The sequence below is a fragment of the Cyrtonyx montezumae genome, unplaced genomic scaffold (assembly GCF_038088225.1).
Source record: "Cyrtonyx montezumae isolate F1298 unplaced genomic scaffold, pur_monq_1.0 scaffold_1, whole genome shotgun sequence".
Classification (NCBI taxonomy): Eukaryota; Metazoa; Chordata; class Aves; order Galliformes; family Odontophoridae; genus Cyrtonyx; species Cyrtonyx montezumae.
Genome location: NW_027071825.1, coordinates 6,205,317 through 6,223,144, shown reverse-complemented (window position 1 = coordinate 6,223,144; position 17,828 = coordinate 6,205,317). Strand labels below are relative to the sequence as shown.

Sequence of the window (17,828 nt, the reverse complement as noted above, 5' to 3'; positions counted from 1 at the left end):
TGTTGTTCTGTGAGTAGGTGTGCTGATCTACCTCAGAATGGGAGGTGTCTGTGTCTCAATTTTGAGGGAAAGCAGCTGCTGTCAGTTGTTATTTCACTTCCATAAGAACTGTTACTGCTTCAGCATCTCTGAAAACCAAGACATTAAATAACATTGTCTTGCATTAAGGGATTTGTCAAAATTGTGGAGAAGGACAAAACTGATCCTCTTTTAATCTCCTCTGGCATTGCCTGTTGAAATCAAATTTTCACTTTGGGCAAGGATTTGGCTCAGTGACCTTGTTTGCTGCTGTGGGCTTTTGGTTTTTTGGGTCTTCGTTTTGTTTTTGAGGTCACTGTATTCTAGGCCTGGTGACTGTCCACATGGTAGTAATGAGATCAGGGATCACAGGTACCTCCCTAGCACTAATGATTGGATTGTTTTAGTTACATTTATAGCATTGGCTTCACATTTTGGGCATTGCTTTTTTTCCTCTCCCCTTTTATTCTTAGAGGCTTGTTGTCATGGTATCTGGCATTTCCCATTCAGATATTAAAATTGAGTGAGTGGTGTCTGTACGTCTGATTCGTTTTCCTTTTTATCCTCTCCCTGAGGGAGTGTTTTACGTGGGATGTGGCATGCTGTTGGCAAGGGCTTCCTTTGGGGGATTCACAAGTTATCCAGTGCTGTGCCTGTAGTGTGGGCCTGGGATGGAGAGGCTTCTTCCACTTGGATCTGGGGGGGTTGGGTCCTGAGTGCACGAAGGTCACATGGGAGTTCATCATGAACGCTTTCCCAGGGGCAGTAGCTTGATGTCCTGTGCAAACAAGCTCTCATATGGGTCTCTGGCACTCCTACCACTGCCGCAGTCCTGGGGTTTTCTCCCACCGACAGGAAGAGCTCAGCCTTTGCTGTTTGGGTATCAGGGTTTGGTGTCTTAAGGGGAAAACTTGCTTGAGGGATCTTCTTCCTGTGCAAGGTTTGTGTCAGCATGTACACTCAAAAGCTGTATTAGCTAGACCTAGCCTTCTACCTATGGAACAGAGGGATTTTTTGCTGGGGCTTGGGTTTAATTTTGCTTGTCTTTTCTCTCCAAACATAGGGGTTTTTTTTGGGTGTCTGGTACACGGGTTTCCCTGTGAGAGGCTAAAACCTGTCTTCCTTCTCTGGTAGGACCTTGAGCATATGCATCTTCCACTGCTATTTGAGTCTTGCCAGTAACAGTTTTAACTAAGAACTAGCAGTGCTCCTCAGTTGTAGGTGTACTATTCCACCAGACCCATCTGAGGTTCTAGGCTGGGCTATATTTAAACAGAACTATCTTGTTATTCTTGAGCATCTTTGCAAAAGAGCTACTAAGGGTACCCATTATACATGAAATTGACAGAGGTACACAAGCTTAGCTTGGGAAAAAAGTAGTCCTCCTGAAGAAGTGGGGGAATGAAAAAGCTATTCCTCATTTTTCTCTTATTTTTAAGGCTACATATTTTTTCCCCATAATTTTTGCAAAGGTGGCTGTTGTGTTGTGATGGGAGGGAGGTGCTTTCTCACTCTTATGTTCAAGAAATGTTGTCTGTTATCCTTGTCTGTAAAATACAAAGCTTCTGTATTGGTTATAAATCAGCTGTAGGCTGGATGGATGCTGTGGGAGCTGTGCTGAGCTCCCTTTATGTTATAGCAAGTTGTGGTGGTGACAGCCTTGGTTTAACTGTTTGGGCTGAGCAGGACTGTGTGCTGGAGGTGCATCCCTCCCGTTCTTCTGTGACTGCAGAGTGCACTGTTGGGGTGATGGCTGGTTTTTCCCCTTGAAGTAGTGGGGAATGCTTAAAATAAATGGTGCTCTTACAGAAAAGCTTCAGTCTTCTGCTTGGCTTTCATTTTCCTTTAGTTGGAATTTTCTCTACATATTTAATCTCCTTTTTCTAGGTAAACAGCATTTTGTTGCTAAATGTTTCAGAAACTTTATACAAAAATAAAAGATACAGGCAATTCACTTGACCTTTTTTGTACATTTTGAATGCATCATCTCAGTGGCATTTATATAACCTTCTCCAAAAGCCCCTACTTCATATGGCTTTTCGTACGAGTTGCAGGCATTCTTTGTCCTTCCAGGAACGCATTTAAAGCACTCCTGAAATGGATTGGAGGCTTACAAGGTTGTGCTCTGAAAGAAGGCTACCAGGAGCAGAACCTTGAGCATCAAATCTCTTCTGAGGCTGTCATTTAGAAGATGGAGGGAACAGCAGTTCTTTCATTGTGCTCGTCTCTTTTGCTTGCTTCTCTTGCTATTGTCAGTAGTATTTTGGGGAACAGCTCTAGTGAATGGGGATCATTGGGTAGGTCTGAAAAGCGTGCATGTGGATGCATCAAAGTCACCTGTGGACAGCAGTTGCTGAGCTCAGCTGTTTCAACAGATACATTCAGCCTGGCAACACTTCCCTAAATGTTGACTGGGGTTTAAGTGGGCAGAAATTGGAGCCAGGAGCCTTGAAGAATCTGCGGTGAGCATTATTTTATTCTGTGGTCCTAAACCCAGAGTGACTGAAGGCTGTTACAGTCTGACGGCTTCTGCCTGGCTAATGCGAGATGAGCTGTCAGACTTGGCCTAGTTCTGGAGGAAGATATCATGTCACAGAGAGGCATCGGCGCTCGGTGCCGTGCGTGTTATGGCTGTCAGGCGGGCAGCTTTAATTAGGTTTTACATTTGGGCAGGAGACAAAAAACAAAAAACACAGCTTAAGGAAGTTTGCATTGTTGCTGTCCTATTCTCTGCTGTTTTCATGAGTAAATCTTCATAGTGGGGACCGTAGATTCTTAATATTTCTCTGCACTCCAGAGAACGGACATTACTGGGGGCTGGAAATTGTTTCAGTCAAGTACTTATGTGTGCTGTTAAGGTTCACTGTGATCTCTTTTGATCAGGCACAGATTGATCTCTATTTTAATTTGAGGGAGCATTTCAATCCTGGTCATTCTCGTGGCTCTTCTCTACCATCTTCAAGGCACTGTTGGTATTCATGATGAAACATAAAGCAAGGTTCCCTGGTCTGGTGAACAGCAGATAAGCCTGCAGCTAAGTTGGATTACAGCATTTTACTTTTTTCCCTATTCGAGTGTGGAGTTTTTATGCCGCCGAGAATCATTGTAACCCTATTAGCAGCATTGCAGGCTTGAGATGGGGTTGATAATCTCTGTATTTGAGTCTTTCACTTCCCTTGCAAGTTTGTGCTTGGAAAATATGCTGAAAGTTGTAGTTTGCATGACTGTAACCTTGGGTTTGTGCCGTCCAAAGGTATGTGGTTACTTGGAATGCTTTGAGGAGTTTCACTTGCTTTGTACCTGTGCTTTGTCCTCTTGGTTCATTTCCTCTCATGCTGTCCTTCTGCCGTTTGCAACCTTCTGGAGCCAGGAGTTTTTTTCTACTTGTCAACAAAAAATGTTTTAACAGTTCAGGGCCAAGATCTGTTTACAGAGGAGACGGACAGGGAAATGTCTTTTTGTTGACTTCCTATTCACAACTCCTAGTTTGAGATGTCAGCTGATATTATAATTCATTTAATGTGTACCATGTTAACTTTCAGTCAATTAATAAGCAGTAACAAATCAAGCAATTTATAGAAGACAAAGACTTTCAGTGCTACTGAATTGACATTCTTAAAGTTCATAAGTCCACCCTGTAATCTCATCAAGAAGGATGTCATTTTAGTTTGACAGAATCTATTTTCCGTAGAGCTAATTTGATTGACACTGATTATATTACCCCTCACTAATTCTTTATTATTGGAGTCCGGTATTGAATGTTCTGTAACTTTGCCTTGCTCAGCACTAGGTGGATGGACCTGTAATTACTTGGGTTGTCCAGTCTGACCTCTTTGAAAGAGGTTGCAGGATTCTTTCCTTCAAGCTCCTGGAATTTGCTTTAAGAATTACTGAAAAAGAGAATCACTTGCCTGTTATTTTTGAGGACTGTTGTGCACAGGTAGCCCAGTCACCTCACTTAAACACGAGCAGTGCTGGGAGCAGCTGCTTAATGCCCACCTGAGTCTCTGGCTGCACTTCATACTGCTTCTTTAGGCATATATAATACATCCCGTGTCTGCCCCATTACTATTAAGATCCACTAGTGAATCAGTCCCAGTTTGAAGGTCTTTTCACCCTGTGGTTTCGTAATTATTTTTTTTAAGTGGGCTCTCCTGAACTTCATCAGCCAGGGCTTTCTCTGGGCTTTTCATTTACCTCAGTTTCCGATGGTATTCCTGTTGCGACGTACGTTGCCATCTGTTTCCCCTTCATCCCTTCAAGTTCAAATGTGGCATTGGCTCAAGCAGACTGCCTGGTAGAAGGCAAGTGCAGGCCTTGATCTGGTAGGGCTTTTTTTTAATAACTGCAGGTTTGAGGGCATATGGTTGAATGTTCTAAATGGGGTATGTTTATTTTTCCACATTGCTTATCTGATTTCACTGTGATCTCAGTGGCTTCCCACTCTGAAATGGGGTATTTATGCTACCAGCTTGGACTTGGCTTCGTGTTCAGGTTTTGTGACTGTTTATTTTAAGGCAGTGAAATCTGGATCACTTTTAGCATGAACAGGACCTATTTGTTACCTCATTCACTACTTATTTTCTACAAGTTTCACAAGTAATGAAAGAGTAACAGCGATAGTGCTACAGGAAGGTGGTGTTTTAGCATCTAGAAGTATCTCTTGCCTACGTACTGAATCACAGCATGCAGTGACCTATTAGATTCCAAGTCACAGAAAATATTTACTATTTACAGTGCTGTTCCTGGGAAGTGCAGCATGGGAATGAACTTCAGTGCCTGTGTGGCATCCCACTGAGAGGTCCAGCTGCTTGCTTCGTGGTGCCAGATTGCGTCCTAAGAAATGTTGCCCTTTTTGAGTATATGCAATAAGGATGTGTGACGGGGAGGGATTAAAAACATAAGTTTTTATTTTTCTCCAGAATACGGAGAAGAAATAAAATCATTTTCTCCCAGTAACAATTTTTAGTTATTCATTTCTGGAGTCTGTTTTGTCTGACATAAGGTGTGTTGCTCCTGAGAGTAATTTGAAAATAATATTTTTAGCTGGGTATATCTTTCTTTGTTGCTTCTTAGCTGTAAATGTTTAGCGCAGTAAAACTTTATGGTGTCTGCCAGCAGTCGTAAAGCTCTGCACAAAATGATTTTGGTTCTGGGTTTATTTTCTCTCCAATTTCTTATGTTTTGGGAAAGGTGTGTCTGTCTTCATTAAACAGTGGCATTCAGGTGAGATGTACTGTATACCAAGTACCTGAAAGCACAAGGTAGTCCAAGCAGAATATCTTTCTGAAGAAGCATGCTCTTATGGAAAGATTTTCTTTCCCCCTTCAGCTTCACTAGTCCAAAGTGAAGCATATGGCCTCGTGCAGCAACAGGGATTTGCTAATTGAAGGAACAGCGCAGAGATTTCAGACCGCAAAGAGCGTGAGGTTTGGGCTTTTTATCTCAAGTTGTTGGGTTTTCTTTAATTACCAGAAATTCAGTGTTCAGAGTGCTGAGTAGGCATGTCCTAACTTCTGTCTGGGGGTCAGTGTGTGAGAGATGGAAGAGCAGGTGAATGCACTTGGGGTAGCCAGGCCCTGATCCCTGTGTTTCCCTTAATCTTCTATCAGAGCAAGGGTAGCTTCCTAGAGAGGGGCTCCCTTCTCCCTAGAGCTGTTCTGAACAAAGTGCATTAAGGAATTTGGTACATTTAGGTGCATGGGAGCTGGGGCTGTATGAAGTGCCTCAGGCAGGCAGTAGGAGGAAGGCATAGCAGGAGGAGCATCTTCACTGTATTTCTGCTCAGAGTCTTTGGTTTCTGCTTGGTTAATGCCACATAACTTGGGTAAGAATATTTTCTGCTGGGATTAATTCAGCTTTCCAGGAGGACTGGGTATGTTTTTATACTTCTGTCTGAAATTAAATTGATTGCATGAAATTGTTCCATGAATATATTGTAGTTTGAAACAGCCATTTCTTACCTATACGCCTGCATGTGGGCACTTCAGGAACGAGCTGCTGTGTTTCCATGGATTTTTAAGGTATTCCATAGCATGGTTAGCAGCTTTTAGTGCTTTGATCTGATTTTGCAAGACGGAGGCAGTCCCTATTTGTGTTACAGCAAGCATTGTATTTTTGGTGGTGTCTGAGGAAAAACACAGATGCTTTTTTTGTAGTCCAGGAGACAAAGAAACAAAGCCTTGTGCCGAGGAGTCAGAGTCCGTGCCTGCAGGGTACATCGAGGCGCTCCATGTACGGTTGCTTTCTCAGCTGCTGCTCTCTTCTAGTGAGAGGGAGCTGGGTTTGTTGCTGTGTGGATGGAAGCCTGGCCAGCCAGCTCCATGGGCACTGCTGTCCTTCATGGGGGGGATGTTAGCATTCCCCTTTTTGCTGTGGGATCGTTCACATCCCAGGGATGTGGGCAGCAGCATGGTCAAGGTGCAGGAGGCACTGCTTCCTGCTCAGCTTGTGTGGTTTCTGCAGTGAAATTCTGTGCCTTTGAGGTCTTCATTACGTGTGTCTTAAGGGAAAACACACAGGAACTGCTGTGTTTTCCAAATATGCACAATACCTTCAGGAGGAGGTACAAGAGGAAGGAGGGGGAAGCTGTGCTCTTGTACTGCATTCATAGAGCTGATGTTGCAGTATATTTCTTAGGAATCGGAAGGAGATGTGTGGTACAGGTTTCTGTAGCCCCTTGCAGACACACAGCTCCATCCCTGCTGTGTGAATGAGGCTCCCATAGTGCTGCCGGCGCTGCCTCGCTGCTGCTGGAGTTGCTAACCAGGTCTCCTCTTCCCACTGCAAACACGAGCAAGGTTTGGCTAGTCAAACAGCAGGAACAGAAGCTGTTGGGATGATTTTGGCTGCTGAAATGGGCTCCTGCCATCCCATGCACAGCAGCAGTTGTACTGTTTTGCTTTTGCTGTCATCTCATATGCACTGAGGAAGCTTTAATGCAATCTTTTATCCGAGAGCTGTCCTTTCTCCTCCCATTTCCTGGCTGCTCGCTGAGCAATGAAACGAGATGTAAAGGCGGCTGTCTGCTTCCCAGTCAGCTGCCTAAAGGTTGATGTGAAAACATCGTTCCTAATTTTTGCTTTGCCTCCAACACCTATAGATTTGTTTTAAAACTGTAGCATTTCTGTGTTTATAATTTTAAAGTGGTGGCCTCCTTACTGTTCTGGCAAGTCATCCAGTTAGGTTTATTGGGAACTGTTATGTAATTCTGCTGATGTCAAGCCTTGTACCTTTACAGTGACCTCTTGGAGAAGGGTGGGGCTTGCTTCCTTCTATTTTTCAAGTGGGATCTTCAGAGCAACAGCTTTAACAGCAGAAGCCTATAGTAAAGTTTCAGGTGGTAATGAAGTAGTGAAGAGTGGCATGCAGACCATAGGGGAAGGCAGTGGTGAAAGGAACAGTGAGAGAAAATGTTGATCCTGTTATTGAAATCTGTGTGTTTCAAAAAGAAAAAAAAACTGAGTCCTTCTTTCCTTGTTTCTTGTTTCAACAGGGCAGAGTTTAGGATATGGATTTGTTAACTACATTGATCCAAAGGATGCAGAGAAAGCCATTAACACTTTAAATGGACTCAGACTCCAGACCAAAACCATAAAGGTAAGACAACACAGAAAGCCTTTTGCTCAATTCAGGAGGAGGGTAAAGTTTCTGGCAATTCACTGCTACTTTAATTTGTCATTGCAAGGGGTACTTGGCTAACGAGCTCCTCCTTGAAACAGGGGAAAGATGTGAAGGAGATGAAGTCTCTCTGCTCTAAAATTGCTGCTATTGTTAAGGAGCCTCCTGTTACTTCCTCTCCCTTAAAATGTTGCAGTGAGATTTAAATGTAGAATAGAACAGCCGCAGTGATGCTGTTAACATAAACAGATGTAAAATACAGGACCATGTATTTGTAATTAACTTGCACATTTTCTTTTGTCTTAATGGGAGGTGCCTTCACGTTGAATTAGTCTTTGGTGGTGCTTGTGTCATTAGCAGGTATTGAAGGTACCTTTCTCAAGTGAAGATATTTCATTCTCAAAAAATCTGTTTCCCCATCTTTAGTCTGATTTACTCTTTTAAAAGCTGGAGGGATTAGAGATCCCACTGAAGTCTCTCATTTCATTGTTGTAATAGACCATTAGTTATTCAATGACCTCTTTTAGTGGTCTCACAAGAAAAGCAAATTTCTACGGTCGCGTTGTTTGCTGCCTGCCTGCCTGATAAAGCTGTTTCAGAAGAGCTTACAGAAGACTTCTTCATCCTGAGTTCTGATAATTAGTATGGCTTAGGACATGTGAACCAAAAAGCTGAAGTGAAGGGGAACAGACAGCAGATGTGACTCAAACAAATAGCATCCTCAGTCTGAACTTGGATTTGTAATGTTAATAAATGTTCTTCTGTGCTTCAATTGTTCTGAGAGCTAAAAATGTTATAGAATGTAAAAAGAGAATAATTTGGTTTTGGAAGCATCCGTGGAACATGAATGCATTTGTCTTACAGGAAGTAACGTACGGTCGGTACTCGTTTTCTCTGTAAAGGTTGGGGTTTAGGTAGTGTCCTTTAAGGCAAAGGCAATTTTTTTAGTTCCTTGACATCACTGAGAATAATTGAGCTAGCTTCCCTGGTCTGACTGGTCAGGAACAGAGGTTTCTGAGGGCTTTGAGCATTTGCATGGACCATACTTGCTCATTCCAGGCCTTCCTTGGACCAGGCAGGTCAGTCTCCTAGGTACTGATACAGGCTGTGTATCAGCATGCTCTCGTCCTGTCTTTGTGCAGTTAAATTGAGAAAAATTAACAGGAAAACATATGGCAGAGCAGCAGAATCTCCCATCTTATCTACCACTGCAGGTGGAAACGTGCTTGGACTCAGCATTTTCTTCTTACTGTGAGAAGTTGAGCAGTAAGTTGCTCTCCAGACTACTTTTACGCTGTCAGGAAAAGTAAAGTATTTTGGGAACACTTACTGTGTTATAATACTTAATACATACTTAATACTTAGTACATAAATACTTTAAAAACTCAGTACAGCTTTATTGCCACACTTGTTTTAGATCTTTAAAAACTGATCCATATTTTAAACACTATTCAGCTTTATCATAAGTGCTGCGTTTCTTGTCCTGAATAAGTACTGATTGTGTTGTACGTTTGTCATTCTTGTGAGCCAGAGCAATGCTGTTGGATTTGATATTCTGCAGTTATAGAATCATGTAAGCTTAAAAATAATCTCTAAAAACTCCTCAAATGATTTTGCATTTCTCATGCATGCTGTTAATTAAATTGCAGAATTAAAAAGGGAAGGCTTAATAGTTTGTCCTTAATAATGAAATTGTTGTGCTGGGCAGAACCTTACCGTGCTTTTTTTTTTTGACCAAATGTTTTTTCCTTTAATTCTTTATTCCCTTCAAATTTTATGAATGCCAATAGCTTATTAGGTTTGGGTTTATTTCATGCTTATTAATAGCTGCTAGACTTTTATGGAGCACATGACATTTTGTTGGGCTCTTGAAAGCTATTAAATCTAATAATAAGCAGGGAGAGCCTAACCTGCATGTATAGGAGCTGCATAACTTCAAGTGTTGGGAAAAACTGTGTAGACTTCTTCAGAGCACTTTCTGATATTAATGTTCTCACCTACAACCAACCAAAGAGTCTTCTCTTGAAGTAGCCAACCTTTATACAGAGGGACATCAAACCAGCTGCCTCTGTGTTCTTAATTGCAGGCCTGTGTTTGGCTACCTCACCTTACCTGTGTTTTTTTTATTTCTAAATTGTATCATTGCTCATTTAAAATAATAATAATGTTTTATGAGGTCTGCTTCCCTGGCACTGTGGTAGAGGGAGGCTTTTCCCTTGGTGCTAACCAAGCAGCAAACCCTGTTTTTCCCCTTCCCTGCAGTGCCTGTGCCACCAGCAGTATCCCCTCAGCCCAGAGCGGTGGAGCAGAGGAGCTGTGCTCTGCACTGCTGTGTTCTCCTGCTCCCACACAGCACTGCCCAGCTGCGTGCTGGGGTTTGCTGCCAGGTTCTGAAGCATGCCATCTCCTGGAGCTCCTCTACCTGATCACCAGAGCCTGTTGTTTTAGTCTATCTGGATGCCCTTACAGTTTAACTCACCCCCAGTGCATTAAAAAAAGTTTCTCAGGTGACACGTAGAGAAGGATTTGGTGGCATATATTTCTGTAGGCTAAAAGTAAGTTACTTAAACACTAAAATAACATTGAACGGGAAAAGTAGTGAGCGTGACTTTATGCTGTTCTCTTTGTGAACACAGCTCAGCTTTTGTTCTGCAGAACGGATTCACGGTGCGGTGCTGATGGATGGGCTGAGCCCTCAGCCTCTGCCTGTCTGTGGGTGCTGGGTAGCCACAGCCTGCACTGCTGTTTCTTCAGCTGCATTTTGAGAGTTGTTAGGATAGCTAGTTCACGTAAATAAGCTGTGCAAGGCCTTTTAGAGGCACAGATCGCTTCTGTACCCCAAGGTCACCTTGGCCCTGCTGTCTGCTCCCTCCTATCTTCTTGCTTCAGCAGTCCTGTGCCTCTGTGCCTGGGCTGGCTGAGAGCTGGCTCCAGGGGCTCACATTTGCACATGTTTTTTGACCCTATAAGCCTGAATTTCTGTTGATGAGGGGAAAAAAAAGATGATAATTTCAGTAGCTCCCAGTTCTGCATGTGTCCCCTGATCCTGTCCTTCTCACTTCAGCAGTGTCTCGTGGCAGCACAGTTCTCTCTTCCTCCTGATGCGCAGCGGGGCGGCCATGCTGGCTCCGGAGGAGCTGTCTTCCAGCAGGATCAGCAGAGCAGCCCAGCACAGCCTCACGTGTGTGGACTAAAATAATCGGAAGGAATGTGTTTTATTTCATTGTTACAGTAAATAATCCCTTTTCACTGAAGTAGCTGAAATATTTATGTGCGTTTTAAGTCATTGAGGCCCTTTCAAGTCAAAGTGGAGAGGTGACTATTTGCAGGTGACTGTTTGGGGGCAGCAGGCATTGAAGGCAGTGTTACACGTTCGGTGGCAATAGGGTTATATGCATTATGTTCCTCCTCAGCTGATTGCAGGGCATGTTTTATTTATGCCATTTTGTAGCACCCTCATTCTGTGAGGGGGAAGAGGGCTTCACTTCATTTTTACACCTAAAGATTGGCATAGTTCTACAAAATAATATAGAATGAGGGAGGATTCAGCGTGTGTTGCAATAAATGTGTATTCCAGAAATTGAATCTATTTTTAGAAATTAAATTTGCCCATCCATAAAAGCGTATGAAAGGTCACTGCTGCTGTTGAAGATTGCCTCGCAATTCAGTTGCATGAAATATCAGAAAACAACGTGTGCATGGGGCAGAGGCTGCTGAAATCCTGCACTGCACTGAAAAGAACTGGGCAGCATCTGAAAGGACACGAAGGAAGTGTTCTGCTATTTAGCGATGATTCAGGTGACCTGGTTCACATTGGGGGATGCTGGAACAAGGGCGGAACAGAATTCTGGAAGCAGGTCTGAAATTGAAAGACAGCAGCTGACCACCTGAAGTGAGGTCTTGTATCTCCTTCTCCTTCCTTTCCTCTGTTGCCTGAGAAAGGTTTGTTTTGTTCTCCTGCCGGAGCAGGTCATGTGCTGTGCCAGCTGCCGGAGGGGAAAGAACCCTCTGTGAGGGGAGAAGGGAGCTGGGTTCTGTCAGCCCTCAGTGCCTTCTGGTTGTATTAAAGCCTTGATGGGCTTAATACCAAACCAGATAGCATCATTCCTCTCTGGTCAGAAGCTGCTTCTGCATCTCAGGTTATTCTAACTTTCAGTTAAGTGAAGAAATAATGAGGGTTATAACTACTGTTATTTTTCTGTTGAAACATTTACTTCTGCTTTACTCATCTGTTCTGATTGATAGGACAGGGTGGTGGTAGTTGAAAATACAGTGAATGGGTCTGTGGGAGAAAATACTCCTGTATTTTTGTAAGTAACATTGTTACTCAGCTGTTCTGGTTGCTCTGGCTTTTATCTAAAGGCTGGGTATTTCTACAGCGTTCGGGCTCATCCTGCCTGTGCAGTGCTGTGGTGGTCTGCCAAGCTGCAGCCTGTCCTGTCACTGTAGGACATCAGAGATCAGCCCCCCCTGGTCTCCTTGTGGAGGGGACAGTTACTGGTGCTGGTTCTGAGTGGGGCTGTGGAGGTCTGTGTGTGCAGCTCCGTGGCCCTGCAGCGTGTGGTGCACGCCTTTCTTCCCTGGAAACTCGAGTTAGGTTTGTGCAGCTATGGGTTTGAGACGTGGCTGTTCTGTGCCTCCTTGGTCATCAAGGTAATCGCTCGATCCTGATTACTCATTAGAGTGGTGTCTGCTGCAACTGCAGCACTTGAGGGTGAAGCCTTGGATGGAAGGTTTGGTTGGTTTTTTTTCAGATGTGGGAAGCTGTGATGGAAGTTCAGTGTGTTTGCTCTTTAAGGGCTTCTGTCTGCATTCTTGCTTGGACTTCAGTGCTGGTTAACAAATCCCTTTGCCTGTAGTGATGATGTGGCTCGAAGGACTTTTCAGGGGTGAATTTGAAGGTTCAAATTTGGCTCTGCCGCTTTAGCGGGCACCAGAGAGTCTTTACCTGTAGTTTTGTGCATCTGCTCTTAATTGAAATGTCTTTTTTAACTGCTTCAGTTTTGCCAATGAGCTCCTTTTCATTCTGCAGAGCTAGAGCAATTATTTCTTCGCCCAGCTCATGATACAGGCAGTGTGCCTGTAGGCTGTCATCAGTGGATGCTTGCCCTGAAGTGTTGGGATGGACTGTTGCATCTTAGCAGCAGTCATGAGAACCAGCAGAACAGCTTCATGGTAAAGTGCACTGTCACTCTGCAGAGTCCCCATCACTCCCCTGCCATCCCCAGCCCAGGGCTGTGAGCAGGAAGGTAGTGCCTTGTACATGAAGGTATTCCAGATCTTAGTTTTTGGTTTGATTCTGACAGAGGTTTGAGGTATGGGTGAGTGGCTGTGAGGAAGCAGGATCTTCTGGTTGCAGTGAGTTGTCCGGCATTAGGTAGATGAGGGTTGGAAAGTGAGACTGTGCTTGCAAACCATGTCAAGTGTTAAAGTGCTTCCAGTGTATTCCAGTGCCATAGGAGGTGGTGGGCACAGGACGGGCTTGTCCTCGTTTTGCGTAGTTGGACCTTGAAGGAAAACTGAAGTGACTCACCCCAAAAATCACGCCAGTGGTCCAACCTCTGAGAGCTTATCATGCAGACAAAACAAAGCCTTTCAGAAACATCAAGGTCACAGCGAAGCTCAGTACTTCTGAAGACATTACGCAGGAGTTTCTGAAGGCTGCCCAGGATGTCACTTAGCAGCAGTGTCCTCTGGAGCAGGCAGCAGGCAGCAGCCAGGAGGTCACTGTGCCTTGTTCCGTGAGAGCTCTGACAAGCCCAGGATTAGCTCTGAGCTGAGGGAGTCTTTGAAGAGAAACGGCAGCGAAGCAGTTAGGGGCATTGTTCTTGAAATGGTGGCTGATAACATCCCGAGCCATGCCTTGGAAGACAAATGGGATGCGTTCATGCCTCTAGGTGCCTTTGTGGGCTCTCTGACGTGGAAAGACCAGACTGCATTAATTTCTGTGCTGGGAAGTCTGGAGGTTAGACATTTTTCAAAAAGTTTTCTGCATTGGGAGGTAGTACAGAATCAATAGGGAATGTAATTGCTTTAACTTGGAGATCCTTCTTTGCTCATGAGCAGAGAGAACGGTTCATGACTGTGAAAGTTGCAGGACACTGGAACCTGTGCCTCCCCAGAAGTGTTTGGAGAGAGCAGTGCAGCCCAGGCTCTTGAGAAGGCAGCTCATCCTGGAGAGAAGCCCTTACAGCCTGATGCTCAGCCACATATGAGAGTTATCCTAGCTGGGATATTGTTTGCCACAGTTACTCTCTATATAAGTCAGAAACTAATGCTGGAGGTCAGTAAGCCGTAGCATGAATCAGATGGTATTTTATCTTCCTTGCAAACAATGATCTTATGTAGTGAAATGCAGTACCACGTCCATACAAATGGACACACACTCAAGTGATGAGAAACTCCTGGTTCAGGCAGCAGTTCAGTGTGTTCTAGCTCGTGATGGTTTCTTCTGGTGGTTGAGATTTCCATTTTCTGTTTTCAACACGCTGTTTCATTATAGAGCATTAACACTGCTGTGAGCAATGTGATATAAATATAAAGAATTAATGCAGCCTTCTTCCTGCATGCTTCACAGTTCAGTGATAAAATGAGAGCTGATTTCAGTACCCATTTTAGCTTCCATAGTATACATTGGTCAGGTGGAGGGAGGGGTTGGGATGGATGTTTTCTTCCTTAGGTACAGCTAATACATGGGAAGACATCCTGTCCTCAGCAGTAACTGAACAGTTGCTTGAAAGCAGGATGGTGTGGTGTAAGCAATCGATTTGTCATTGGCTGACCTGAGAGGGAAGATGAAAAAGATTCAAAAGGAGATAAATAATTGACGCTGCTGCCTCATGTCCATTCAGCTTGCAACCTTTTCTCCTTGATATTAAAGGCAGCTGAGTTGCTTTTGGCAGCTTCTTTCTTTGGCCCAGGCTCCTCTGCAACCTGAGTGTTTGATTGCGGGAGGAAATACGAATTAGATCTGAGTGGTGATGCGTCTTCACGTGTACTGTGAGAAGATGAATTTCTGAGCATGCAGGCTCTTAGCTCTGTGTTTTTACACGGCTCACAAGGAAAGAGCTGAGCCTTTTTTTCCTTCGCAGAGGTGTGTGGTGTGTATTTATATAAAAATGTCAGGCACTCGGTGCTCTGGAATGGGGTGTTTTTGCATATCCCAGAACTTTTCATCTTCCCTGTAATGTGGCATTTGGTTAATGAATGTGCCAGAGTGAGAAAACCCAAAGGAAACCCCTGGCTGTTTTCCTAGAAACGTTATTAATTTTGCAGCGCTCCGTTTTGAGGAATAGGAAAGGTCCCTAGCCCTGCTCCAGAGAGGCTCCAGAGTGCTTCTTAAATTGTTATTCCTGAAGCAGGTTAAGCTGCAGGTGTCTGAACCTTGGTGGTGCCCTCTTAAGGTAAGGTGCTTGCAGAGTGCAGAGAGGATTGGTATGGGCAGCTGCAGCAGCCAGCACCTCTCTGACCTCAGGAGATGTGTTCAGCCCCAGCTCTGTGCCCAGCATGGGGCTCATTCTCCAGACTGCTGTGTGGCTGTGCTGTCAAACTCCTGTGCTGACCCTGGTCCCATCCCTCGTGCCTGGCATCAGGTCTCACAGCTCTGGGAGGCTTTGGAGCTGGGCCTGCTGGTCTTCCAGAGCCATGGCAGATCATGGCCGTGCAGCAGTACTCGCCCGAGGGATGAGTGTGAAGCCACCAAACCACACGCAGCAAAACTGATTTCAAGCACTGTCAAGTGTTTCCCAGCTCGTTAGGCCTGTGTGCTTCCCCTGAGCTCGACTCAGTCGATGCAGACGTTTTATTTAACCTCTTTTTTGCATTTCTTTCCCTAAATTTTTCTGCCTTCTCTTTTTAGCCTTCTCTCAAAATGTTAGTTTGAAAAGGTTACATATAAATGTACAAGTTATAAAGAAGTTGCCAAAAATATTAAAATGTGAGTTTGTCTGCTATTATGCGCAGAAGATAGTGGAAGCAAATGTTAGTCATTCACATCATTTTCTGTGTTGAGTCAACATCTATTTTTAGGTGTGGAGCGCATAAAGACAACTCTTTGACACATAAAACACATAAAGACATCCATTTGACATCATTTGTGTTGGGGCTGAGGCTGGGGAAGAGGGGAAGGCAATCACTGAAAGCATTATATTCATGACAGGACCCCTCATTTCTTCCAGAAGGCATTTTAAGACATGATACAGGAATGTACCGATCTGTTTATATTTAAATCAAGATGAAGTGCAAAATATTCAGGTTTAGATCTGACTGTGTTTCAGATGTGCTGGGAAGTAATTCTTCGTGATCTGTGCTGAATGCTTGCAATTAGGCCTCATCCGGGGAGCGTTCTTGTTCAATTTGCTATGCTAAATACGTGTGCCTTAATAGTACAGAGGGCTCTGCATGCGCATACTGCGATTTATAGATCTGATTACAATTTATAGATCTGATTTTTCTTTTAGCTCTGGATTGGTGTTTTTGTAGGCAGAAGAGCAGTTGAAGGATTTGATATAATAATTTTTGATAGCATACATGCAGTGCCTCAGCTTGCTTTTCTTGTTTATTCGGTCATAATATTTTATGGCCTGGTTTGGGCTTGCAGCGTAGGGGAGCTTCTTGTGATAAACTGCAGATATGACAATGAGTGTCAGTATGCAGTTCCCTGAGCAGATGTTCATTTAGTTGAATTTCACCGGTGCTTTGCTGTTCATCTGGAGCAGGTTTCACCAGCGCAGGGTGAGAATACAAAGAGCACAGATCACTCTGAAAATAACCTGATTTGTTGCAGACACTTGAAGAAAAGCGTCCAGGAACTTGAGGATGCTGTGTGTGTTCTGTGGTTATTCCACATTGGGTGCAGTGCATCACCCGCACACCCACAACTCATGGGGGTAAATTTACAAAGCAGTGCGTAGGAAGTCGCACGTTAATCTACCTCTGAACAATAGCTATTTTGTGCCTGCACTTAAGGAACCCTTGTGTGTTGTCAAGGTCTCTAGCTGCCTTTGTTCTTGTAACCTTTCCTGTTTCTATTGGTTTGGCGTTTTTGACAGGTAGCACCTCAGCTCCGGGGTTATTCAGCCTGCTGCACTGCACGTGGGGTTCCTTGCTTGTGGAAAAGGAAACCTGTGCTTTTAAAATGTAGAAGACAGCTCTGATTACTAACAGGCATTTCTTTTTCTTAAATCCCTAGGTGTCATATGCCCGTCCAAGTTCGGCATCAATCAGAGATGCGAACTTGTATGTCAGCGGCCTTCCGAAAACCATGACCCAGAAAGAATTAGAGCAGTTATTCTCACAATATGGGCGCATCATCACCTCACGGATTCTGGTTGATCAAGTCACAGGTTAAACAAAAAAAGTTTCCCTGATGTGTGCATGTTTTTCCCAGATGGTAAAATTGCAATTGCTTGCTGGTGGTTGATTTTAATGTGATTTTTTTTCTTTTCCTAGTTAAAAATACATATCCAGTACTCCATAGTTGTAACTGCTTTAGAGTTGTACTTGGTTGTGTTTTTAATGAGGGGTTGGAAAGCAATGTTTTCTTGATGATTGTTAAATATGGTAGGGTCTGGTTGCAAAGAACACAACTGGGAAATGGAATTTTTCTTCCTTGTAGAACTTAGCTTAATTTGTAAGCAGTGTGTTAAATCAAAACGAACGTTGTTTCATCGTGACATAGATGAGGCTGTTCATGCATGTATTCATGTGTTTGCATGTTTCTGCTTCCCAGGGGTTTCTCGAGGTGTGGGATTTATCCGTTTTGATAAGAGAATAGAGGCGGAAGAAGCCATAAAGGGACTAAATGGCCAGAAGCCTAGCGGTGCTACAGAACCAATTACTGTGAAGTTTGCCAATAACCCCAGCCAGAAAACAAGCCAGGCACTCCTTTCACAGCTGTATCAGTCTCCCAACAGACGCTACCCTGGACCGCTTCACCACCAGGCTCAGAGATTCAGGTAATTACCTGGAAAAGAACTGAAGTTGTACCAGTGACGATGATGCGGGGCAGGTGCTGTGCAGGAGAAATGTGCTTTAGTTGCGTAGGCTGACCTGATTTTCTTTGTAAAAATTAAATATTCTTTCCTGGAGAATGAGGAGGAAAATTTGCTGACAGCGGTAGTCATGTTGTATTTACTAAAACAGCTGAAGTACTGTACTATCAGATCTCGTGAAGCCTCACAGAAAAAGGG

The 17,828-nt window shown here is 43.9% G+C and overlaps 1 protein-coding gene across 6 annotated transcripts in view; it reads left to right on the top strand.

Annotated features, from left to right (window-relative positions):
• The window catches only part of ELAVL4 (ELAV like RNA binding protein 4), a 59,580-nt gene that overhangs the window by 33,655 nt on the left and 8,097 nt on the right, over positions 1 to 17,828 (top strand). For all 6 annotated transcript variants that reach the window (XM_065739118.1, XM_065739109.1, XM_065739136.1 and 3 more), the window contains exons 3-5: positions 7,514 to 7,617; positions 16,829 to 16,982; positions 17,369 to 17,594. In XM_065739118.1, coding sequence (XP_065595190.1) covers positions 7,514 to 7,617; positions 16,829 to 16,982; positions 17,369 to 17,594 — 484 coding nt within the window. The remainder of the gene's footprint in view (positions 1 to 7,513; positions 7,618 to 16,828; positions 16,983 to 17,368; positions 17,595 to 17,828) is intronic.